At 36.5% G+C, this 26591-nt stretch overlaps 1 protein-coding gene across 9 annotated transcripts in view; it reads left to right on the forward strand.

The window, feature by feature from the left end:
• Positions 1-26591, forward strand: part of FBXL13 (F-box and leucine rich repeat protein 13) — a 204400-nt gene that overhangs the window by 146656 nt on the left and 31153 nt on the right. For 6 of the 9 annotated variants that reach the window (XM_038562793.1, XM_038562790.1, XM_038562794.1 and 3 more), the window contains 2 exons: positions 21870-21953; positions 25110-25196. In XM_038562793.1, the coding sequence (XP_038418721.1) occupies positions 21870-21953; positions 25110-25196 (171 nt within the window). The remainder of the gene's footprint in view (positions 1-21869; positions 21954-25109; positions 25197-26591) is intronic. The other 3 variants (XM_038562792.1, XM_038562796.1, XM_038562798.1) reach the window with 1 other exon arrangement.

Consider the following 26591-nt stretch of genomic DNA (forward strand, 5'->3'; position numbering starts at 1 on the left):
CCTCTCCCCTTCCCTGCTCCCTCCCTTCTCTTATCCTTCCCCTTCTGTTCCTCTCCCTTATTCTCTGTTTTGCTCTTCTTCTTTTCTCTTGACATAGACTATCTAATCTAGGAATAGAAAAAAATGTTCCAACTGATTATATGGTTTGAAAAATATTATGTCTCAAGTCTTTCATGATTTCAAATTTAAAGCTTAAAGACCTGTGTTTTTTTTTCTCCTGTGTTCTTCTGTAAAAACCTTTCCTGACACATAGATGTCCAGCTGTTTTTAGAAGGGTCATGAGGTAACAAGAGGTAGAGGATCAAAGCACAGTATAAAACACATCAAAATATGATCCCACCAGAGCACTCATCACAAGCCCAGAGCGTCTGGTGAACATTTGTGGAATAAAAGCAGGGAAACTTAAATGCTTTATCCTACTTTTTAGGGAAAGCTCAGTTTTTATTTTCAAAGACCATATACTAAAGTTTTATCTACTGAGGACAAGTTAAAAACTTAGGATATAGCCTCAAGTCCCATTCACATTTTTTTTTTCTTGTAAAGAATATACACAATCTGAGAGAGCTCTAAATGGATATCTATGGGGAGAATGGTAGTTATGTTCTGCTAAAACATTGAAAAATAAGTCCTCTGAAGGTTGTTGTTTTCTTCCTCCAAATTGGTTAAATTCTGATCTAAAAGGCAAATGATTGACAATGCAGTACTACAACAGCTGTGGAAGCTAATTTCAAACAGTCAAAATAAAATGAGTCAGCTCAGATATCAATTTGGGCAGCTAAACCCCAGTCTGGATTGTAGGTCTGATGAAGTGCAAATCTGACTAGAGACTTAACATTTGGGATTTAAACTCTGGAATGTTGCAGATATTCACTAGGGATCAAATGTGACCACTTGTGCCTATTGGGGAAAAAAGTTTCTTACATTTTTTAATGATTACGTTCACTCTCAGTTCTTTTAAATAATGAGTTTTCAGTTAGAATCATACTACTCATTTAGTTAACAAATCTGTGTTCTGACTACTTCGTACTCAGTGCTGGGGATGCTGGAATGAAGAAAACAGACATGGCTCCTCAGGCTTGGGGCAAGTGGTTACAAACCATGGTGGGTGTGGGAAATAACGTTGCTCAGAGTCAGAGAAGAACTTTTCCAAGAGAGAAAGAGGGGTATGCGCTGAGCCAAAGAAACACCTGAATAAAGACCTCTAATTAAATAGAGGTTTAAAAGTATGGTGGCCTCAAGGAAATCTGCACATTTGGGTATGGCTTGATCATGAGGAGAATGGTGAGAGATGATACTTAAGAAACAGAGAGACTAGCTCATGATGGGTGTGGAAACCACATCGAGGAATTTGTTCTCTGCCCTTTTGGCAACAGAGGGACATTCAGTATTGTCAACTACGCTATAATAAGGTCAAATAGACATGTTTTAAAGATGACTCTATCTGCTGGATAGATATAGGAATAATAGATGAATAGTTCATGAACTAGATGAACTAAAGCAGTAATCCAGTTATGAGCATCCACATTAAGGCTAGTGGGAGGGAGACGGTAATAGGGCTGGAGCAAAGTCTGCAGATTTGGGAGGCACTGAGGAAAAAGAATCAACAGGAGATAGAAATAGACTGTGGGGATAAAGAAGAGAGTTAAGGAATCAAGGATGATGCCATATTTTTGGCTTGAGCATCTGTATAAATGGTGGTGTCCCTTACTGAACTATGTCCTTTCCACAGTGGGAGGAGCAGGTTTGCTGTTTATTTGAGTCACCTGTAAGACAGCTTTATAGAGTTGTAGAGAGCTCAGAAAATACTCAGAGAAATCACCGAAATTCACTCCTCAGAGATAGAAAGAGCTTTTTAGGTTTGCAGAGGGTGAAGCAGTGTTGCATTCTGAAAATCATGGAAACTCACGAGGAAGTTAATCAGCAAAAGCAAAAACGCGTATAGTCAGAAACTTAGATATTTAAGTGAGAAAGCTAATTTAAATGGGGGAGGAAAGAGGAGAACACAGTTATTTCAAACTGTATACATATCTTATAATAATTAGAAAATAGTGAATAATGCATCATCCATGAATAAAAGTTCAAGAAGTTTAAGAAGTTATGTTTAAGAAGTTCTTGTTTAAGAAGTTATCTGGTAATTACATTTCAGAGAATGAGGAAATACATCAGTTTTCCTCTTCCGATATAAAGAGGACAGGGTTTACTAGTGAAAGAAATAGCTTACTAATGTGATGGTGTAATTTTTTTTTAAAGACTTATTTATTTATTTATTTTAGAGAGAATGAGTCGGGTGGGGGGGAAGATGGAGAGAAAGAGAGAGACAGAAACTCAGCAGACTCCACACTGCCTGGAGCCTCATAGGGGCTCAGCGCAGGGCTCCATGTGGGGCTGGATCTCACAACCTGGAGATCAGACCTGAGCCAAAACCAAGAGTGGAATGCCCAACCGACTATGCCACCCAGGCACCCCTACTGTGATGGTATCTTAAAGTATTGTAAAAGTCTTTAATCTCCTATAGCTTTTTAAATGTCTAATTAAATAGGATGTTAATAATTCCCTTGCTACCCTGGAGGATTGTTTGAATATGAGGTTGTATCTCCATGTATGTGGGAAAATATTTTCTTCTAGTTAGGGAGAATTAGCACCTACCAAGACCACATACCCACAGTTAGGGCAGTTCAGTCCATTGCTTACGTTGTCTTAGTCACTGCCATGTTTGCTGTTAAAAGGAAAAATGAGTCAGAGCAATGTTCCAGACAGTGCGCTTAAACAGTGGTTTAGGACTCTTTCATTTGCCTGATGTTTGAAATCTTTAATTATGAGCACCATATCTTGAGTGCCTGTATGTGGGCAATCTCCTGGAGCCCCCTTACTAGGATGTGAGATCCATGAAGACTCTGTTTTCTTTATTGCTGTTTTCCCTGAACCCTTGGGGTAGTAGACACTTGATAAATACTCACTGAATGAAGGAACAAATGCTGAGCTATAGGGTTACCAAATGTGAACAGCATCTGTTCTCTGCAGTCCAGTTTGGAAGGGTAAGTAAGGGTAATTTAAATATGGTGTGACAAGTATAGTGTTGGAAGAAGAGAGGAAGGGGACTCTTAGCTCAGCCTGCTCCGCATGCAAGCATGCGAATGAACTCTGTGAACAAGGGACTGACTCTAGGTAGCTTGATATGACTAAAATATACTATGAAAAGGAGATGTCACTGAGGAATTCCATACTGTGCCAAGGAGCTTGGACTTGAACCAGTGGATGACGAGCCAGCAGGTAGTAGGGAAGTCACAATCGTAGTTAGCTTCCCATTTTAGATAGATTATTTGAGTTGTTCCCTGGGGGACAGATTGGAGGAGAGAAAGACTAAAGGTAGGGAGCCCAGTGGGAGGTCTTTTAGTAGCTAAAGAAACACATGATGAATTTGTGAACCAGGTAGAGGCCAGAAATAGTAAGAAAGGAACATACCTTTGGACATGCCACCGAAAGAACTTGCAGATTGATTAGTTGTGGGAGATCAGGACCTGGCATGAAGGTGGAAGGATAACGAGGATTCCAAAAATCTGGCTTTGGGTAGCTGACGGTCCTCCCTCGAAAAAGAGAGATAACTGGTGTTGAGGGCAAGCTGATTTCACTTTTATCAGACATAGAGTGTATAGCACGTTCAGCCAAAGGTGTGGGAGAGACATCTTGAAGGGAGATTCATAGGAGTCATTAGCATGGAGATGTGAATGTGGCCAAGATCCTCAGAGAGTGTGGGAAGTGAAGAGAAATGTGCACCCAGGAAGAACACAATAGAATACCAATATTTAAGGAGTGGGAATAAGATGAATCCATAAAGGAGAATAAAGAAAGAAGGTGAGAAAGATTGTAAGAGAACCAGGTGAGTGTAGTCATGTGAGGAGGACTGAGGAATATCCAACAGTGTCTAATAAAACATGGAAAGACTAAAATTTGAAAGAATATTTACTATTAATTAAACAGATCCCTGCCTACCGTCCCGATATCTCATGCTCCTCCTCTCCTCATTTCCTCTCCTTCAGCCCCACTGCCTTCTTTTAGCTCCGCAGACAAGTCAAAATCTTTCCTACCTCAGGACCTTTATACATGTTGCACTTCCTGCCTGGGATGTGCCTCCTTCTCTTCTTCACGTGCCTAAGTAGGGAGATGCTGAGCAAGTAAACCCTGATGATCGTAACATAGTGAAAACATCTTGGCATAAGAGAATAGTGCCTTGTTAAATTTTTTGAAATAATTTTATAATAAACACTGGTCCTGCTCTCCATAATTATAAAAAAATCATACTTCTTGGGATCCCTGGGTGTGTTTCTCATGAGTAAATAAATAAAATCTTTTAAAAAAATCACACTTCTCAGTCTAGGTCACTCCAAGACAGTATCAATGGGTTTTATTTTATTGATGCATTCTTTCTTAAGAAAACATAAATCACAGGGTGACACTCATGTCTCTTGACGTTTTTTCTCAATAAGTAAGAATTCTCTAGTTCCTTTTTTTTTCTAGTTCCTAATATACCATATCTTATTTCTGTCACACTATAGCATAGTTCCCCAGAGAGGTGTTATCTATTTAGATGGCCTCACAGTAATAATACCTCTTGAATCACGGGTAGGATGCAAAATATTTTCAAATTGAATTGAAAAAAATTCTGATTGAATGTTGGCATATGGTTTCCATGTTAATTGTAATTGTATATGTTATAAAGTGTAGTCTAAAATCTCTTCTCTCTATCCCTTTGCCTCTTGCTCCATCCCTGCGGCCACTGCAAATAGTTCAAGCACTATTTCTCCTTACTAACTTCTTGCCTTAAGTGTCACTGGTCTTCAAAGCTGTTCTCCACTCAACTGCAGTGTGATCCTTCAGCATGCAAATTGGAGCCTATTGTTTCCTTGCTCATATTTCTTCAAAAGCTCCACATTTGCTTTCGGTTTAAAGTCTAACCAATCTAGTGGAGAGGTCCAATCTCTTCCTGAGGTGGCCCCTACCTACCTCTACCACTTCACCCCCACCAGACATCTACTTTTCATCTTGAACTCCACAGACACAGAACTGACTCTCCTGTAGCTCCTCAAACATGTCATGCTCTCCTTGCCTTCCCACCTCTGAAAATTATTCTGTCTGAAACACCCTCTCCCTTTGTCCACCTAGTAAATTCTTGCTTATCCCAAAAGTTTCAACTGTGTGAAGCTCTCCCGGAACTCCTGGGCAGACTTAGGATCTTTCTGTCTTATTTCCACTGTCCTTTACAATGCCCCCACAAAAGCCATTTGCTCATTATATTTTAATATTTATTCCACACCTGTCTCCCTACAATACTGTAAGCCTCCTGATGGTAAAGGCTGGGAAGCCTAGCATAATGCCTAGGGGCATGTAAAATATTTGTGAGTCAATGAGTGAGTGAATGAATGAATTTTGTACCATTTCTTTCCTTTTACCCAAACACTCCAGGCTTCTTTAAATTCCACATTTTCTCAGCTATGTTGTGAGTTGGAGTAGGAGTGCTTACAGCTGCGTGTCTTAATCTGGTGATACACTTTCAAGAGACCACCCATCTGCATGGAACACACACATAAATAAGGCCTGAGGCTTAGTGAAGCATAACCTCTAAAGCAGGAAACATATGAAATCACTTGGGATTCAATAAATAGAAAGAATGAGAATTAAAAGGAAACAGGGAAACTCAGAGGCAAATGGGCTTGCCTTGGATTTTCAAAAGCATAGAACAAGCACTCTGCCCTGGTTATATGCTTACATATGGAGTTTGACCTCTTCTTAGTCCTTTCCAGGCCCTTCTCCTAGCTAGTGGCCTTATATGACTCTGTTGATACCATCATGAGCAATAGTGATTTTCCTTACAGAGGCTACAGGACAATTGTCTCCTGTTGCCAGCAAAATGCCTACTGGAAACGTTGCAAAAGGAGAATCTTTGATGCCAGAACCCTCCCCTTGACCTCCATTAGATAGAAGGCAAGCAGTCTCAAGGCCAGATGCTCTATTTCTAGGTAACAAAGATGCTGATTTTCTTTCTCTCCATATATATAGAGTGAGGACGTATTTCTGTGTGTTGACCAAAGCCTGATTTCCTTTAGATCTATAGGTCAGTAAATTAGATCTAATGGTTAATACATTAAAAAATATGATTACAAAATTCATACTAACAATCAAGTAAGGAGAAATAAATATTAATAGATAAATAGATAAAATAATAATAGATAAATAGATAAAATAGATTAAAAATTGAGAAAAAGAAAGCTAAATTATTTTTATAAAATTGTAATTGCGGGATCCTTGGGTGGCTCAGCAGTTTAGCGCCTGCCTTTGGCCCAAGACGTGATCCTGGAGACCCGGGATCGAGTCCCATATCGGGCTCCCTGCAGGGAGCCTGCTTCTCCCTTTGCCTGTGTCTCTGCCTCTCTCTCTCCCTGTGCCTCTCATGAATAAATAAATAAAATCTTAATAAAATAAAATAAAATTGTAATTGCTAACCATAGAATAAGAGGAAAATCACTTGTGAGGTTAAAATACATTCTGAAGGACTTTGCACAAGATAGCGTTATCAGTGATTTTAGAAAGAGGATGTGCTAATTGAGATAAAACATATTTCCAAGTATAAGTTTTGTTCCTTATCTCTAAAAGAATGTGGTAAGCAGCACCAAACAGAACAAATCTTTCAGAAAGGAACATATGAAATATAAGCACTAGTTCACATAATTATGAAGAGAAATAGATTCTATCCAAGAATTCTGAGAGTACGCCAGCAAGATAAAATTGGCTCCACAAAAACAGATAGTTTTACAGACTACTCATTCATTCACAAATATTTATTCATTGTCAATTGTCTATTAAACACCATGCAAGGTTCTGGGAGTACTAAATTTACAGACATAAAAAAAAATTGACATAGATCTGGTCACAAGGTACAGTCTAGTGGCAAAACAGTAACAACAAGAGTGACAACACTACTTGGTTAAAAGTTACCAAAAGCATAAGTTCAAAGTGTGCCTTCACATCTTGTCTGATATGACCACACTATGATATCTTGGGCAAGTTACTTAACCTTTCTGGGCCTTCATTTCCCTGTCTTTAAAACACTGTTTATAATATACTTTCCTCATAGTGTTGTGAAGAGTAAACAAGATAACAAATGTAAGCTGCCTAACATAGTTCCTGGCACATGGTAAGCACTCAATGGATCTTAGCAATGATTTATTCAAATTATGGCATAGGAGGTATATTTGTTGTGAAGAAGATTTATGTATATATATAAATATATATGGTTACATATGCTATATCTTGGCAGCATGGATAAGTTGAAAAGTGAGTGCTTATGTCTCTGTTGTCTATTTGTGGAGAAGTCAGGGGACACTTTTCAGCTTTTGAGGTGAGGCTGAAGGTTTCATTCAGTAGGTGTTTGTAGGTAAAGACAGACATTCTCAGTGAAGGAAGAAGCAGGTGGGAAGACATGGAGACATGAGAGAGGGTTATGTGTTGGGGGACCCACAGCTGATTTTGTGTTGTCATAGCATGGCCCAAGGAGATAGGGGATGAGGCTGGAGAAAGGTGGAGGGTAGAATGTGACTGGCCTTGGGTGCTCTGTGAGGTGATTCAGACTATGTGCTATATGCAATGGAGCCACTGCAGAACTCGGAGTGGAACTCGTACAGATAGAAATGAGGTTTTGATGGTGGTGGTGGAATGGATATGTACAAGAGACATTTAGGAAGTAGTTAGGTAGGGCTTGGTGATTGATTGGCTGGATACAGAGAGTAGAGGGGATGGGGGGAAACCGACAATGCCCAGGTTTTTACTGGATCAACTGCAGACATGGTGGTTCTGTTAACCAGAAAAAGAGCCTAAGAGAGAGATTAGGACTTGGAAACAAGATGCTGAATTCCATTTTAGACATGTTTGGTTCCACTACTACGACACAACCCTCTACACTATGGGCCCCTTCTATTCTGAGTGGCAAGAAGAAGACATAACCATTTGACTTTTGGAGTCACCATTTTTGTTTTGTTTCATTTTGTTCCTCAGTATGTCTGGCAAGGGATCATAGGAACTAGGTATATTCCAATTCAACCATTAACTGAAAGCAGAAAATTTACTGAAAAGCAGGTTTTCAACAGCCTCTCCCAAGTTCTGTCCCTTCTATCACAATTTACATTTCATTTTTATCCTCAAAAAAGGGGGTGGGGCAGCAAGAAAGGAGGCTTCTTGTTTGCTGTCAGGGATCTTTTGTTCTTTTTTGATTTCTTATGACCTAAACTTCTAATAATTACATCAAAGTTCTCAGTTATTCTAGACTCCTGAGTACCCCATTGCATCTTATTTCATTGAATGTGTTTTCTAATATCCTTCAAATATCAAATATCCTAAGTTGCACAGGTCACATTTATAGGTTTCCCAGCCAGGGAAATCTAGGACCTATAAAGAGAATCATAAAAGTTGCAAAACTCAAAGAGCAAGGTACTTAAAATCAAAGTTCATCATGAGCCGTTCACCTTCAGCCAGACTCCCTACTGAGGGACCCATTAAAACTTCGTGGTTTCCAGCTTGAATGCTAGTGCTCTGAAAGTAACAATACTGATTTTCAGGTGCTTATGGCACACCCAAGCATCTAATTATCAATTAGGAAAGATCTGGAGCTCGGGAAAGAGATCTGGGCTAGATATAGAGATGGTTGATGTAGTTGAAGCCACAGATGAGCTAGAAGAAGAAAAGAGGTTAAGTTCAAGCCTCCAGGAAACCAGTATTTATTGGGTGGATCTGAAAGATGAACCCACAAAAGAAACTGAAAATGAACATCCAGAGAAGTAAGTTAGGAAGGAGTTTAGACTAATATCGAGGGAATGAAGGGAGGTGGTGTTTCAAAATGCAGGAGACTGTCAGCAAGGGCAAATTTCACACGTGCCTCAAGTAATATGAAGATAGGGACGTGTTAATTTTTATAAAACAAAATTGCTCATCCATGTATATGGTTGTACATGGGCACATCGAAAGCTTAGGATGGGGACACTTGGGTGGCTCAACAGTTGAGCTTCTGCCTTCAACCCAGGATGAGATCCTGGAGTCCCACATCAGGCTCCCTGCATGGAGCCTGCTTCTCCCTCTGCCTGTGTCTCTGCCTCTCTCTCTGTGTCTGTCATGAATAAATAAATAAAATCTTAAAAAAAAAAAAAGAAAAGAAAAAAGCTTAGTATTTTGGTTGAATATTGGTGCTTTATGCTATTATAGTTTGTTTGGGACAGACAGTAAACTACCCAGAACTCTTGTGGGTCTGTGTAAAGGAATTAAGCACGGTGTTAATGTTTTATATAATTCTTTGTAGATGTACAAAAAGACTTAATAATGGACACACGTATGTTTTTCCAAATTATTCTAAATTATTTTTCACAAACATTGAGAAATTTCACAGGTTTATTCACTCATTTTCTTTGCCCTTTTCTTCATTCTTTTGATATGTAATTAGCTGGGTCCTACTATATTTAAAGCAGCAATCCTAGGTTTGAGTGTAAAAACAAGAATAAGACAAGAAGTCTGCCTTGAAGTTGTTATAAATATTTTCCCCCATCAATTTTTCTCTTCTTTTGAACTGGACATTTTGTTGTTTTGACTACTTGCTTTCCCTATGGGTTGTAGCAAATTTTTTTATTGCTATCAGCAATAAAATAAACATGGAAACCTTACATTCATTTACCAATATTGCCTGTTTTAACTTCACAAAAATATCTAGGAATTAAAACTTTATTGTTATTGAATTTGCATTTTAAAAATTCTAATAATAATTTTGTCCTAGATCTGCTGATTATCACTACAATTGTATTTCATCTTACATGAATTTTCTGTTGAAATTCTTTACACACTCATACATTGGGGTCTCAATACTTCTGCCAATTTGTTGGAATTGCCTCTAATAGTGTATTATTAATCATTTGTCATATTTTCATATTTTCTCCATATCTTTACAATGGCTTATCTCACTACTGTGGAAGAGAGATTTCAGTGTTTTAATTTGAAAGCCTACAAGCTACTGCTTGTATATTCAAGAAAAATGAATTAAAAGTTGAACAAACTATGCAATCTTATGTAGATTTTACTAAGAAATTGTTTCTTTACTCATGCAGGAGAGATTATAAAGTTTATTAGATTATTTACTCTTCTGGTGTGCCTGTATTAAAGTGTTGACAGTTTCAAACTGAAACATACTATAAATACAGATGATTTGTAGCAATGTGGCTGTCAGATAAGTTACATTGTATTTTATTCTAATGTTAATACTCCTAGACCATCTTTCTAAACTTTTTCTAAAAACACAGTGTCTCAGAAAAGAGCCAAGTTCAGGTTTTAAAGAATAAATTTATTTTCAGAATGTTAAGCTTTGTTTCATAAAGTTGCATCCATATCAGTTTCATTTATAAAACATGTTTCATTTGTTTTTAAATTATGATCAAATGTCTTAAAATAAGACAAAATATTGGTGTTTTTGTTTTCCTCGGTGTGTTGTCTTTTGCCAATAAATAACATAATCACACCAATCAAAACAGTAAATTTATATTGTATATGCTCAAGAGGAACTTGGAGAACTTTAAATATTGTTAAGGTAAACACAAAAAAATTAACAGCAATAGTTGTTATGTCTAAAATAATCTTATTTTATTCAAAACATCTCCCAAAATATTCAGCAAATTGAAGAGAAATGATGATAGAAAAGATAGAAAGGTGCTAACAAATATTGAAGGAGGGGTAGAATGAGAAAAATCAGCATTTTGCACTCAATGAAATATGTGATTTAGTCAAGTATCACCAATTAGTGCTAAAACCATTGACCAAAAGGTTTCTGGAAAACTGTATTCTTATGGTCTCAAAGAATCACACCACAGATTATTTATTAAGTAAAAAGTAAAAATATACTCTAATGAAAGATCTATGTTACTACTTGAGTCAAGAGAATAGGAGCATCACCAACCAGTGGGACACCTCACGTGTGTACATGCCTCTTAACTGGATGCAACAGCACCTACGTAGTATTCTTGCAGAAAATCTTTACCTAGAATCTAATCATAAGGAACAATTGGACAAATCCAAAATGTGAGACATTCTACATAACAACTGACCTGGGAGCTTTAAAAGTCAATGTCTTCAAAGGCAAAATGTAAAGAAAAAAAAGGCTAACAACACATGACAACTAAATGTGATGCATGAACCCTAACTGGGTCTTGGATAAAAAACAAATATTGGCTTTATATTAGATAGTACAATATTACTGTTAATTTTAAGCATTATAATACTATATATACTATACTATGTATATTAAAAATGTCCTGGGATCCCTGGGTGGCGCAGCGGTTTAGCGCCTGCCTTTGGCCCAGGGCGCGATCCTGGAGACCTGGGATCGAATCCCACGTCGGGCTCCCGGTGCATGGAGCCTGCTTCTCCCTCTGCCAGTGTCTCTGCCTCTCTCTCTCTCTGTGTGACTATCATAAATAAATAAAAATTAAAAAATAAAAATAAAAAAAATAAAAAGGATTTATAAAAAAATAAAAAATAAAAAAAATAAAAATGTCCTTATTCTTAAGGAGAATTTACATACATAAAGCTACAGAATATTTAGGGGTAAAGCATCATGATATCTGAAACCTATTTTCAAATGGTTCAGGGAAATTTATAACATATATATATGAAATATATAATAATAGCAAATATCTATGCATTCAACATAGGACCACCTACATACATAAAGCTAAACAGACATAAAGGGAGAGATTGGCAGCAATACAATAATAGTAGGAGACTTTAATGCATCATTTGTATCAGTGGATAGATCATCCAAACAGAAAATCAACAAGGAAATAATGGCTGTGAATAAGACTAGATGAACTTAAGAGGTATATATAGAACATTCCATCCCCAAACAACAGAATACAGAATTTTCAAGTGCACATAGAACATTCTCTAGGACAGATCACATAGTAAGCCACAAAACAAGTCTTAATAAATTTAAAAAGACTGAATTCATATCAAGCATCTTTTGTGAACAAAATTTCAAAAAAAATTCAAGAAAAAATAAGTCAATTACAAAAAACAAAACAAAAAACCCAAAACAATAACAAAAAGAACCCGAAAAATCCCCCACAAACACATGGAAGGTAAACAACATCCTAAAAAACAATCAATCAGTCAATGAAGAAGAGAAAATTTAAAAATACATGGAGACAAATGAGAATGAAAACAAACCATCCAAAATCTTTGGGATGCAGCCAAAGTAGTTCTAAGAGGAAAGTTTATAGTGATAAAGACCTACCTCAAAACAAGAAAAATCTCAAAAAACAATCTACACTTACACCTAAAGGAACTAGACAGAGAAGAACAAAGCTCCAAGTTAGTAAAAGTAAGGACATAATAAAGAATAAAGTGGAAATAAATGAAAGAGAGATGAAAGGAAAAAAATAGAAAGGACAAATGAAACCAAGAGCTGGTTCTTTGAAAAGATAAACAAAATTGACAAACCTTTAGCTAGGCACATCAAGAAAGAGAGAGAACTAAAATATTTTCAAAATTAAAGAGAAAAAGAACAACCAACAACACAGATATAAGAGAATATCATAAAAATTATATGCTAACATATTGGACAAATTAGAGGAAATGGATAAATTCCTAGAAAGTTATAATCTTCCAAAACAGAATGAGGACAAAATAGAAATTTTGAACAGACCGATAATGACTAATAAAGTTGAATTGGCAATCAAAAAACTCCCAACATGTCAGCCCCGGGGGGTTTAGCACCGCCTTCAGCCCAGGGCGTGATCCTGGAGACCCAGTCCCATGTCGGGCTCCCTGCATGGAGCCTGCTTCTCCCTCTGCCTGTGTCTCTGCCTTTCTCTCTCTCTCTGTGTCTTTCGAGAGTAAATAAATAAAATCAAAAAACAAACAAACAAACAAACAAAAACCTCCCAACAAACAAAGTCCAAGAAAAACTGGCATCACAGATGAATTCTACCAAACAAACAAACAAAAATACCTATTCGTCTAATACTATTCCAAAAATAGAAGAGGAAGGAAAACTTTCAAATTCATTCTATGAGGCCACTATTATCCTGATATCAAATCCAAAGAACCCACAAAAAAAAAAAAAAAAAGAAAGAAAGAGAAAGAAAAGAATACTATAGGCTAATATCACTGCTGAACATAGATGTAAAAATCCTCAACAAAATCCTCAACCTAAATTCAACAATACATTTATGCCAGACATGCAAGGATTGTTTAATATTTGTAAATCAATCAATGAGATACATCACATTTACAAGAGGAAGGATAAAAACCATATAATCATCTCAATAAGTGCAGTAAAGCCTTTGACAAAATACATCTGTTCATGATAAAAATTTTCAACAATATAAGTTTAGAGAGAACATACCTCAACATAATAAAGGCCATATATGAAAAATCTATAGCTGCAATCATATTCCATGGTGAAAACCTACAAGCTTTTCCTCTAAGGTGAGGAACATCACAAGGATGTCCACTCCCACCACTTTTATTCAACATAATACTAGAAGACCTACCCATAGCAATCAGATAAGAAAAGAAATAGAAGATATCCAAATTGGTAAGGAAAAAGTAAAAGTGTCACTAATTGTACATGATATAACACTATACATAGAAAATTGTAAAGATTCCACCCCCAAATTTCTAAAGTAACAAATGAATTGAGTAAAATTACAGGATGTAAAATTAATATATAGAAAGCATTGTGTTTCTATAGACTAATAATGAAGTAGCAAAGAGAGAGATTAAGAAAACTATCCTGTTTACAATTGCACTAAAGAATGAAATACCTGGGAATAAATTTAACCAAGCAAGTGAAAGACCTGTACTCCAAAAACTATAAGACAATGATAAAAGAAATTGAAGATGACACAAGCAAATGGGAAGATATACCATGCTCGTGGATTAGAAGAATTAACACTGTCAAAATATTCATATTACCCAAAGCAATCTATAGATTCAACATAATCCCTATGAAGATAACAATAGTATTTTCAAAGAACTAGACCAAACAAATAATCCTATGATTTGTATGAAACAACAAAAGAACCTGAATAGCTAAAGCAGTCTTGAGAAAGAACAAAGCTGAAGTTATCACAATCCCAGATTTCAAGATACTACAAAGTTATAGTAAACAAAAGACTATGGTTCTTGCACAAAAATAGACACAATGATCAATGGAACAGGATAGAGAGCCCAGAAATTGATCATTTCTGTGGTCAATTATTTCATGACAAAGGAAGCAAGAATATACTATGGGAAAAAGACAATCTTTTCAATAAATTATGTTGGGAAAACTGGACAGCTACAAAAAGGCAAAAGAATGAAACTGGATCACTTTCTTACACAATATATATAAAAATAAACTCAAAATGGATTAAAGACCTAAATGTGAGACCTGAAACCATAAAACTTCTGAAAGAAAACATAGGCATTAATCTCTTGGGTATCAGCCTTAGAAACAATTTATGAATATGTCTCAGGTAAGAGAAACAAAAGCAAAAATAAACTGTTGGGACTACACCAAAATAAAAAGCTTTGGAGAGCAAAGGAAGCCACGGACAAAACAAATGTAACCATATACATATTATATATGTTTAAGTCTTTATATATATATATTTATATATATAAAATATATAAAATTTTATATAAATAATATATATTTATATATATAAATATATATTATATAAATAATATATATATTTATATATAATATATAATATATATATAAATTTTCTTGAAGCATTTTTTAAAAAATATTTTATTTATTTATTTGTGAGAGACACAGAGAGAGGCAGAGGGAGAAGCAGGCTCCATGCAGGGAGCCTGATGTGGGACTTGATCCTGAGACTCCCCTGAGCCCAAGGCAGACGCTCAACCACTGGGCCACCCAGGCATCCCAAAACATTTATTTTATTTTATTTTTTTAATTTTTTTAATTTTATTTTTTATGATAGGCACACAGTGAGAGAGAGAGAGAGGCAGAGACACAGGCAGAGGGAGAAGCAGGCTCCATGCACCGGGAGCCCGACATGGGATTCGATCCCGGGTCTCCAGGATGGCGCCCTGGGCCAAAGGCAGGCGCCAAACCGCTGCACCACCCAGGGATCCCCTAAAACATTTATTTTAAAACTGGAAGTTTGTACCTGAGTCCCCTTCACCTAATTTGCCCATCCCCCGCCCCCGCCTCCCTCTCCTCTGAACAAACCACCAGCTTGTTCTCTGTATTTGTGTTTGTGTTTTTGATTGTTCATTTGTTTTTAAGACTCCACATATGTATATATACATATATATAAAACTATATCCACAGATATATTAATAAAATCATGTATGTTCATACACACACATTAATTAAGCAAATGTAGCAAATGTTTACAATTGGTGAGTTTAGGTAAAGAGTATACAGGTGTATGACTCAGCTGTATGCTAAGTACACACACACACACACACACACACCAACATTTGGTAACTAGTTGACTACTGATGTCTATCTACAGCTGCTAAATAGTTCCAGATGTAAAATTGGGGGAGGGGGGAGAATTGTTTTCAAGGATTTGTTTGCTCTGAAATGTCTTGTGTACATGTAGCAGTTCCTGGCAGCGTTCAGTGTTCCCTCCCACGACTTCTAGTGACCCTAAATTGAACTACTTCCCAAGTAATTCACACATTCCTAATGAAGTCTTTGTTCATGCCCTTTCCACAGTCTAAAACACTATTCTTATTATTTTGCTTATCAAAAATCCTAGTTGGTCTTTAAGGCCTAATTCAAATTCCCCTTTTCCATGAGCCTTTTCTAGACTGCCAGGTCCTGCTCTGTGGTCCTTATACCGCTCTTAAAACACGTGAGGTTTGTGGGTTTTGTTTTTTATTTTTGTTTGCATTATGGTCACTTAGGTATCAACTCATATTCCTTAAAGGGGGAAACTTTCGTTTAACTCTGTTGCACAGAATGAAGTCCCAATTCCTTAGAATGATGTATAAGGCTCTTGGGACTTGGTGCCCGCTTTCTTTTAAGTCTTATGTCTTGACGCTGGCTTCAATGGGCCTGATACCAGAGCTACAATATCAACCAATTACTGGGAGTCCCGCAGCCCCTCAGATCCAGATCCCCCCACTCCCCGCAACATGGCCTACGAAGGAGTAAACTGCTCCTGAGGACTCCTGTGGATTCTGGGGGCCTCACACTTCTCATCCAACCTATAATCCTGCCTACCACACCAGATGCTTTCCCTCTGATTCCTGTGCTTCATTACAATTTATTCCCTTCCTATGCTTTGGGAAAATAAACCAAAACCTTTCCAGTAAAATGTTCACAAGTTTGGCTGATTTTTGAAGGAGCTTAAGGAGGACTTAAATTTTCTTGGTTACAACTTCCCTGAAAAGTAAGCCTCCACCTGCCCTTTGCCCTAATGAGGCCCAGTCACTCCATTTGTTGCTTCCTCGTTCCTCCTTATTTTTTCCTTATCGTCCCACCTTCCTCTTTCCACACCTCCTAGAAGTAAAAGTTTGGAACCCCCAAGACTTTCATCCCAAGCACTTAACAAGGATTTCAGGGAACATCTAATGTGGAACATTTATGAACCTCAAGGTGCCAAGTGGAACATTTGACCTTGCCGGCTTTGATATTCTTTAGGTCATGAATCTGAAAAGCTTCTGAGTCAAAAAGCCATTAAAAAAATGAATCCTCGGGGGGAGGGGGATCCCTAGGAGGCTTAGCTGTTTGGCGCCTGCCTTTGGCCCAGGGAGCGATTCTGGAGTCCCGGGATTGAGTCCCATGTCGGGCTCCGGCATGGAGTCTGCTTCTCCCTCTGCCTGGGTCTCTGCCTCTGTGTGTGTGTGTCTCTCATGAATAAATAAATAAAATCATAAAAAAAAAAGAAAGAATCCTGTTGACTGGAATAGTGTATTTTACTTGTTCTGAGAGCTGGGCTCCCACACTAGCACAACACAGTTTTCAGCAGAGGCCTGGTCTCCTCCAGCTGGATTAGATTTGCTACTCAGTCACAAAGTTGTTTACTTACGGCAGCATGGCCTTATGATAACTTGTCCAGCGCGTTAGCATGATGACATCTCCTGCTCCCTGTCTTGCTAACAGGATTGGCCGTCTGGGTCTGAGAAATTTCTGTGTTCATCTTGGACTGAAAGGATGCTGTAGGAGTATTTCTGATTCGTATTTAGCTATACAATTACTACATTAATCAATTTTTACAAACATCTTTACTGAGATATGATTTACATACTATAAAACTCAATGATTCAAAGTGTACAATTTAGTGGGTTTTGGTATATTGATGGAGTTAGGCAACCATCACCACAATCTAATTCCAGAACATCTTCATCACTTCAAAAAGAAGCTCCCCTCCCATAAGCAGTATTCCCTAGCCTCGACCCAGTCACCAGCCAGACTTGGCAACCACTAATCTACTTTCTGGTTCTACATATTTGCTTATTCCAGACTTTTCAAATAAGTGGAACCATAAAATATGTGGCCTTTTGGGTTTGGTTTCTTCTACTCAGCATAATGTTTTAAAAGTTTTTTTATCTACACAGTAGTATGCATCATACTTTATTATTGCTAAATAATATCCTATTATATGGATATAACACATTTTATTTATCCTTTCACCAATTGATGGACATTTGTCTTGTTTCATTTCTTTTCTCTATTATGAATAATGCTGCTATGGAACATCTGAGTACAAGTTTTTTTGTATTATTATTTATTTATTTATTTTTTTTATGATAGAGAGAGAGAGAGGCAGAGACACAGGCAGAGGGAGAAGCAGTCTCCATGCACTGGGAGCCCGACGCGGGACTCGATCCCGGGTCTCCAGGATCACACCCTGGGCCAAAGGCAGACACCAAACTGCTGCGCCACCCAGGGATCCCAGTACAAATTTTTTTTATTGACATATATTTTCATTTCTCTTGGGTATATATCTAGGAGTGGAATTGTTGGGTCATATGGTAACTTTGTGTTTAATTTTTTGAAGAACTGCCAGACTGAATTTTCTACAGTGATTGGACCAATTCACATTCCCAACAGCAGTGAATGAGGATTTTTATTTCTTCACATCCTCACCAACATTTTTTATTATGTCTTTTTATTTATGTTTATTTTTATTTATTTATTTTAAAAAAGATTTTATTTATTTATTCATGAGAGACAGGCAGAGACAGGCAGAGGGAGAAGCAGGCAACCTGTGGGGAGCCCAATGCGGGATTTGATCTCAGAACCCCAGGATCATGACCTGAGCCAAAGGCAGATGCTCAATCCCTGTGCCACCCATGTGCCCCCTTATCTGTCTTATTAAGTATAGCCATCATTGTAAGGTATGCAGTGACATCTCATTGTGATTCTGATTTGCATTTACCTAGTGGCTAATTATGTTTAAATAATTAAATTTTGAGGCCATATGTTTTAATGAACAATTATAGTGATGAAATACAACATTCTATTTTAATATTAGTTAACTTTTAGTAATCTTGAATAAAGTGGTAAAGAGAACACAGGCAAATGTCATACTTAACAAGTATACTTCATTTCTAGTTTGTCTTAAAAAATTCTAATTTGACTACAGAAAAGGAAAAAAAAATGTGAAAACTCCAGAGAGAGTTTCATAGGACAAATTCCCCATAGGCTAAGAAAATACACTGAGCTATTATCAGGTATAGGACAATCAGACAAGCCCTGCATCTCTTATTATTTTTGTTTAAACAACTTGGTTTCTGTGAGGGAATATCTAAACTCCAATTCTTCTAACATGAATAAAATAGCATTCAGATCTGGAACCTAGATCACATGTGCTGGCTTCACAGGATTTAGTAATTTTTTTGTTTCGAAATAAGGAGGCAGGGATGCCTGGGTGGCTCAGTGGTTGAATGTCTGCCTTTGGTTCAGGGCGTTTTCCCAGGGTCTGGGATCGAATCCCACATGAGGCTCCTTGCAGGGAGCATGCTTCTCCCTCTGCCTGTGTCTCTGCCCCTCTCTCTGTGTCCCTCATGAATAAATAAATAAAATCTTAAAAAAAAAAAAAGAAAGAAAGAAAAAAGGAGTCAGAAAACATAATGTATTCCTAACAGATGAGTCCATATTTGCAATAAAGTTTTTAAAATGAATGGAGTGATTTTATTTTTGGATGGCATACAAAACCATTAAATAAAATCAGAGATTACTGTTTAAACTGTAATTAAATAGATTATTTAACAATTAAGTAGATTTTCTCTCTTTTTTAAAGATTTTATTTATTTATTCATGAGAGACATAGTGAGAGAGAGAGGCAGAGACACAGGCTCCATGCAGGGAGCCCAATGTAGGACTCGATCCCAGGACTCTAGGATCACACCCTGGGCTGAAGGCAGGCGCCCAACTGCTGAGCCACCCAGGTGTCTCTTAAATAGATTTTCAAGTACTTCTTTCCTTGACCTGGACTTTTTCTTTTTTTTTTTTTTTTTTTTTATGAAAAGGCCTAATATGTGCCTCAGTGAAAAAAAACAGGATTTAATATTTTCATAACCCATTTTCAATTATGGTCCAAATGCTGTATTTATGATCAATAAAATGTAAACCAGTCCTACAAATAAAACTTTAAAAGGACACACCCATGTACCATTTCTGGGGTTTTCCCTGCCTGGCAGCTCTGGGACCATAGGATGAGAGGAAACTGCTCTTGTCCATCTCATAGGAAGTGTAATAAAAGTGATCCTGAATGCAAATCCAGAAGAATGGCATCTATAAGGCACATAGTCAGTTTCCCCAGTTTAGTGGGGAAAGTACTGAGAAATGGAACAGCAGAACCCCATATTAAAAAAATTAAGGACTAAAAAGTGCATTTTTTTTTAATTGAAAGAATTTAAAAGCAACAAAGAATTAAATAAGAATAAAAAAGAAACAAAGCTTTTAAACAGAAAAAGTGGGCTACTGATGAATGATTATATGTCTGTAGGCCTTTATATAAAGATCTGTCCCCTTTCTAAGCAATTAAACATAATAAAATGAGCTAAAGATTTCAGACTTTTACATTAGGTATAAAGATTTACCAACAAATAGATTAGCCACACTAATTGTCTTCAAAATAAAGTTATAAGTTTAGGGGTCTTTAAGATTTGTTTATATTGATTCAGATAATATGTACCTGGACACAGGAAACAAGATAAGGAATTTTCTGGCTCTGGGATTCTGTGACACTTCTTTTTTCTTCTTCCTATGCTAAGTACTGGGGTAGGAGGAGGAGAAATAAAAGAGTAGCCATATCCTCTTTTTTTCTTTTTTTGTATTTCTATTTTTATTTTAAAATTTTTATTTTATTTTATTTTTTTATTCATGAGAGACACAGAGAGGCAGAGACACAGGCAGAGGGAGAAGCAGGCTCCATGCAGGGAGCCCGACATGGGACTCGATCCCAGGTCTCCAGGATCAGGCCCTGGGCTGAAGGCGGCGCTAAACCACTGAGCCACCCAGGGGTCCCTATTTTTAAAAATTTTAATTCCAGTATAGTTAACATGCAGTGTTATATTTGTTTCGGATGTATGTTATAGTGATTCAACAATTCCATACATCATCCCATGCTCATCAAAGTGCACTTTTTTTTTTTTAAGATTTTATTTATTTGAGAGAGAGAGATAGTGAGAGAGAGCACAACAGGTGGGAGAGGGAGAAGCAGGCCTTCCGCTGAACAGGAAGCCCAGAAGCCCAGACACTGGGTATGCTTGATCCCAGGATCCGGGAATCATGACCCCAGCTGAAGGCAGACACGTAACCAACTGAGCCACCCAGACACCCCTGCTTGTTTGTTTCTTAAATTCTAAATGAGTGGTATCATATAATATTTGTCTTTCTCTGACTGGTTTATTTTGCTTAGTATTATACTCTCTAGCTCCATCTCTGGTATTGCAAATGGCAAGATTCCATTCTTTTTTTATATATAAATAAGATCTCATATCTTTTTTATCCATTTATCTATCAATGGATGGGCTGCTTCCATTATTTGGCTAGTGTAAATAATGCTGCTATATACATATGAGTCCATGTATCCCTTTTAATTAGTGTTTTTATATCCTTTAGATAAATACCCAGTACTGTGATTGCTGAATCCTAGGTTAGTCATATTTCTAACTTTTTGAGGAACTTCCATACTGTTTTCTACAGTGACTGCAACAGTTTGTATTCCTGTCAACAGGGCAAAAAGTTTTCTTTTTCTTCACATCCTTACCAACACTTATGTTTTTTATTTTAGCCATGCTGACAAATGTGAGGTGATGTCTCATTGTAGTTTTGATTTGCATTTCCCTGATGATGAGTGATGATGAGCATCTTTCCATGTGTCTGTTGGCCATCTGGATGTCTTTGGAGAAATATCCATCCATGTCTTCCATCCATTTTTTGATTGGATTATTCATCTTTTGGGTGTTGAGTTGTATAAGTTCTTTATATTTTGGCTGTTAACCCTTTATCTGATAGGTCATTTGCAAATACCTTCTCCCATTCAGTAAGTTGTCTTTTAGTTTTATTGGTTATTTCCTTGCTGTGCAGAAGCTTTTTATTTTGACATAGTCCTGATAGTTTATTTTTGCTCTCCTTTCCCTTGCCTCAGGAGGATTCTGTTATACTTTTTACAAAACATTAGCAACAACCTAAAATTTTTATTTAATAATGTTGCCTAACAAAGTGATTTTATAATTTAAGCATAAAGAAATACAAGACAGAAGCTAATTTTTTTTTTAGTTTACAGAAATAGTTGTTATTTTATCAGAAATATACTGTCTGTACTAAATTATAGTCACAAAATTATCTCTATTTTAAATATTTTTAGGGTTTGATGTCACTTTCCAGGCATAAAAAATTAAAGGAACTTTCTCTATCTGAGTGTTATAAAATCACCGATGTTGGAATTCAGGTAAGGTAATTAACTTCTTTTATTAAAGAATTATAATGAAAAATTAGGCATAAATTGAATAAACTTTGTAGGTCACAATGAAAAAATTAGTGGATTGGAAATGTAACAACTCATGTGATCTTGGTTGAGATAGAATAAACTCCTGGGCTTTAGACAGGCCTTCATAGCCTAAAGTGACTAAGATGATTTGTTTTTTCATTTTTTCCTATCTACTCTCCCTTCCCAATGTTAGCACTCATGGGATAAATAAGGATAGGTAGACATTTTATTTAGAGAGTGATCTAAATCTTCTCATATAAAGAATATGTTCTGTAGATAAAAATGTCATATAATCTAATCATGAAAATTGGAAGAGTTTGAAAAATTATACCAGGTACTTAACAGTTAGGAGCTCCGGTACTCAAACACAGTGGGTAGCATATTTTATCATAATTGAAAGCATGAGCTAAGTAATAGGATAAGATAAGTGTTTATGTGCTCAATTGGTACTAAAGTTCTAACAAGTTCTCAAGGAATCTGCTTAGCAGTATATTCAACTGTATAAAGAATTAAAAAGAAGGAACAGTATCCTTCAAAACAAAAATCCCAGAGAGGACTAACAACTTCCATATGGACAAGAATTTAACTCTACAATACCAAAAGGGGGTTACAAAACATCTAGATATCGGTAATCTACTAGGAGAAAAAGCCAAAGGGTTCTTCTAAGGTTAAACAATGATTTACCCTACTTAATTTTTTTTATTTTTTATTTTTTTATAATAAATTTATTTTTTATTGGTGTTCAATTTGCCAACATACTGAATAACATCCAGTGCTCATCCTGTCAAGTGCCCCCCTCAGTGCCCGTCACCCATTCACCCCCACCCCCCGCCCTCCTCCCCTTCCACCACCCCTAGTTCGTTTCCCAGAGTCAGGAGTCTTTGATGTTCTGTCTCCCCTTCTGATTTACCCTACTTAAAAGTTAAACATACATTTACATAAAGCTTTATCCATGAATATCATCTAGTCAGGGTTTCAAAAGGTCTTTTCTTTTTTTTTTCAAAAGGTCTTTGACAAGGTAATAGGACAAAAGTTATTAAAATAAAACAGTTAAATATTTACATTTCTAATATTGGGTTATATTTCTTATACGGTGATAATTACACTTGACCACTAACCACAAATCATTCAGAAGTACTGAAACCGATCATAGTGATGACATGGCCTCTTAATATACACCACTTACTAATTTTTAAAATGCTCCTTGGGATGAAAAAATACTGATCAAAACGTGAAGCTAAATATTAGAAAGCCAGTGCTTTCTCTCATTTCTCTTTGACTCCGTGAGGTCCTTGGGAACTTGTTAGAACCTTAGTACCCAGATTCTGAAGGTGGGAGAAAATGACATTGCTTGACACCAGTGCCTCTTAAAGGAGATTTCTTAATGGTGCTACCTTTTCCCCTTACATGCCAGTAATTGCCCAGACATAATGAAGTACAGCAAAAATAATTTGAAAAAAAAAAAATTCCACTAAGCCATGTTGTCAATCAGCCATTTAGAATAGCAGTTTTCCATTTCTACTCTTTATTTCCATAAAACTGTAGTTGGATTAGCTTACTGAGAAAGGTATAGGACTTTAGACAGTCATTAACTCCTTTTGGCCTTAATTTCCTACCCTGTAAAATTAGGGAGTTGGATTAGATGGTTCTAGGATTCCTGTAGCTGCAAAACTCTAGAATTCTATGCTAAAGTCTAGAGCACCATTTGACCCAGCATCTTCTCTAGCTCACCATTTATATAATATTTTAAGACTCTTTTGAGTCATGTTTGAATTTCCTGTGATGTCCATTTCAAATTCACAGAAGATAGCTTCAAGTTTGTGGTGCTCTGTGGAATTCTCAGCTCTCCACTTGCATTATCTTTGCACTTGTGAGATAAATCCTTTTATCTCAGTAAGAGTTTCTTTAAAAAGATTGTTTTTTTTCTGCTATGTTAGCCCTGAGTTTTCATAAGTGTTTAGGGTTTTCAACTCTTAGGACATATTAGTTGGGGCTTCTAGTGTGTTTAACAGTTTGCAAATTCCTAGGTTATTAGTTCTTATTTATTTATTTATTTATTTAGGAAAGAACAGAGAGACTATTTATTTATTTTTAAGATTTTATTTAGTTATTCATGAGAGACAGAGAGAGACGCAGAGACACAGGCAGAGGGAGAAGCAGGCTCCATGCAGGGAGCCCCACATGGGACTCCATCCTGGGTCTCCAGGATCATGCCCTGGGCTGAAGGCGGCACTAAACCGCTGAGCCACCGGGACTGTCCTCCTTGCATTTTTAATGGACATTCTTGACAATTTATTTGATTGGGAAAAAATTGAGAATATCCAAAAATAATGCTCTTTAAAAATGTTACCTTCAGGATGCCTGTTGGCTCAGCAGTTGAGCGTCTGCCTTTGGCTCAGGGCGTGATCCTGGTCTCAGGATTGAGTCCCATGTCAGGCTCCCTGCATGGAGACTGCATCTGCCTCTGCCTGTCTCTGCCTCTCTGTGAGTCTCTCATGAATAAATAAATAAAATCTAAAAAATAGTTACCTTCCATGATTTACTAATAGGTTACCAGATTTTGTCCTGGTTCAATACATGTATGGACCTATGATTGTGGTTTTTCTTCTTTTAATAGCACATTGAGAGGCTTAATGTTGTAATAAACATTACATCGAGGCTTGCTTACAATAGCTATATTATGGCTTCTAGAACCTTCCTCAAGACCTGATCTAGGAAATTTACTTTTCTCATAAGCTCTTAAAGTACCAATTGAGCACATAATCATTTATCCTATCCACTTACTTAGCTCATTCTTTCCATTATGATAAAATATGCTACCCCATGTGTTTCAGTACCTGAAGTTCCTAATTGTTATGCACCTGGCATAATCATACAGATGAGTGAAAAAAATGTAATATTTTAAAAATATATTTTTCAGTGATCTAAAAGAAAAAATAAAAATGGGGACTACAGGAGCATGGGCATGCAGAATTATTTAATTATTAGTTACACAAGATCAGCTATTCCATTCAAGTTCATGGAAAAAAAATTTTTTCATCATCTCATTTTCTCCTCCCTGCTTTCAATGTGTTCTGTGTGTATGTTGTGGCTGTTAACCAGTTTTTCCTTTCTAAGGTTCCCAGGTTAACACTTCTGGGAAAAGTTTTCTTCTCTGTGCCTCCTCCAGCCCAATTATTAAGTCCCAAAAGAGATGAGACAAAGGTGAGAGGAGAAAATGACACGTAAACCAATTTCACAATTCCTTATTTGGATTTACAAAAGAGAAGTGAGTAAAATAAGGTGATTGCATTGAGATATTTAGATTATCCACAATTTATCGAGAATTCGCTTTCTTGTTACTTCTCAAAGGTAAAGATAAGAGATTCTCTTTTTAGCACAAGACATTGAAACTTATATTCAGCATGATGATTTAATGAGGGAAAATGAGATAAACATTTTTCACCCTGGTTAGGTTTTGCAAGAGTCATGACCATATTAAGAATAAAAAATTACCTCATTTTAGTGTTTTACTGGAAAACCACAGCACATGCAGATTAAGTGTCTGGAGTCTCAGATGTACTGACTTAAGATCTGGTTTTAATTACTTCTTCCAACTTTGTTTTTTTTTTTTTTTTTCCTGAGAACATTAAACATTCAATGATCATGCTAAACTAAAATTATTTGGTGCTCTTAAAAGGCACACACGGTTTAGAAAAGATGTTTGATACAGTCATAATGGAGCATTTCTCAAGAAATCTTTTCCTTGAGCATTTTGTGTATTTAATTAACAAACTGTCAAGTTTGGCAAAAGAATTGGTTTAATTGGGATGTTGCAATACAGATAAAATGGAAGTTCTGTCTTGTTTGGATAAACCAATGGAATAAATGCAATTTATTTACTCTAATGGCCTTTTATACTCCCTTATCTAGTTCATATTTCTCATTACCGTTTTTGGGAATGAAGTATGCTGTAAATACATTAGCACTAATAGACATATGAATGTACACATTTTTCTTTATGTAGGTCATTTGCAGCTGGACAAAATTTTTATTATTTCAGTGTGGTGGGTTGAGGTAGTTGATTAAGAAAGGGCATTGGAGGGATGCTTGAATGGCTCAGTGGTTGAGTGTGTGCCTTTGGCTCAGGTCATGATCCCAGGGTCCTGGGATCGAGTTCCACATCGGGTTCCCCAGAGGGAACCTGTTTCTCCCTCTGCCTGTGTCTCTGTCTCTCTCTCTCTCTGTCTCTCACAAATAAATAAATAAAATCTTAAAAAAGAAAGAAAGAAAGAAAGAAAGAAAGAAAGAAAGAAAGAAAGAAAGAAAGAAAGAACGAGCATTGGAGAGGGGAAAACCAAGTCTAGTTATGACTTACCACAAGGACTTAGTGTGTGTATGGATTGAAAAGTGTGTTTGTATATGTTTGCATGTAAATATATATGTAAAGCTATACTTACATAGTATAGGTGTTCAAATTAAATATGTTTAAATTTTAGCATACATCAGATTGCATGTTTACATGTAAATATGTGCACATCTATGTGTCTAATACATATGTATTAAATATATGTACACATTTTAGTGTATGTTAGATTACACACATATGTCAATGTGTCT

This window comes from Canis lupus, chromosome 18 (genome assembly GCF_011100685.1).
Source record: "Canis lupus familiaris isolate Mischka breed German Shepherd chromosome 18, alternate assembly UU_Cfam_GSD_1.0, whole genome shotgun sequence".
NCBI classification, from domain to species: Eukaryota; Metazoa; Chordata; class Mammalia; order Carnivora; family Canidae; genus Canis; species Canis lupus.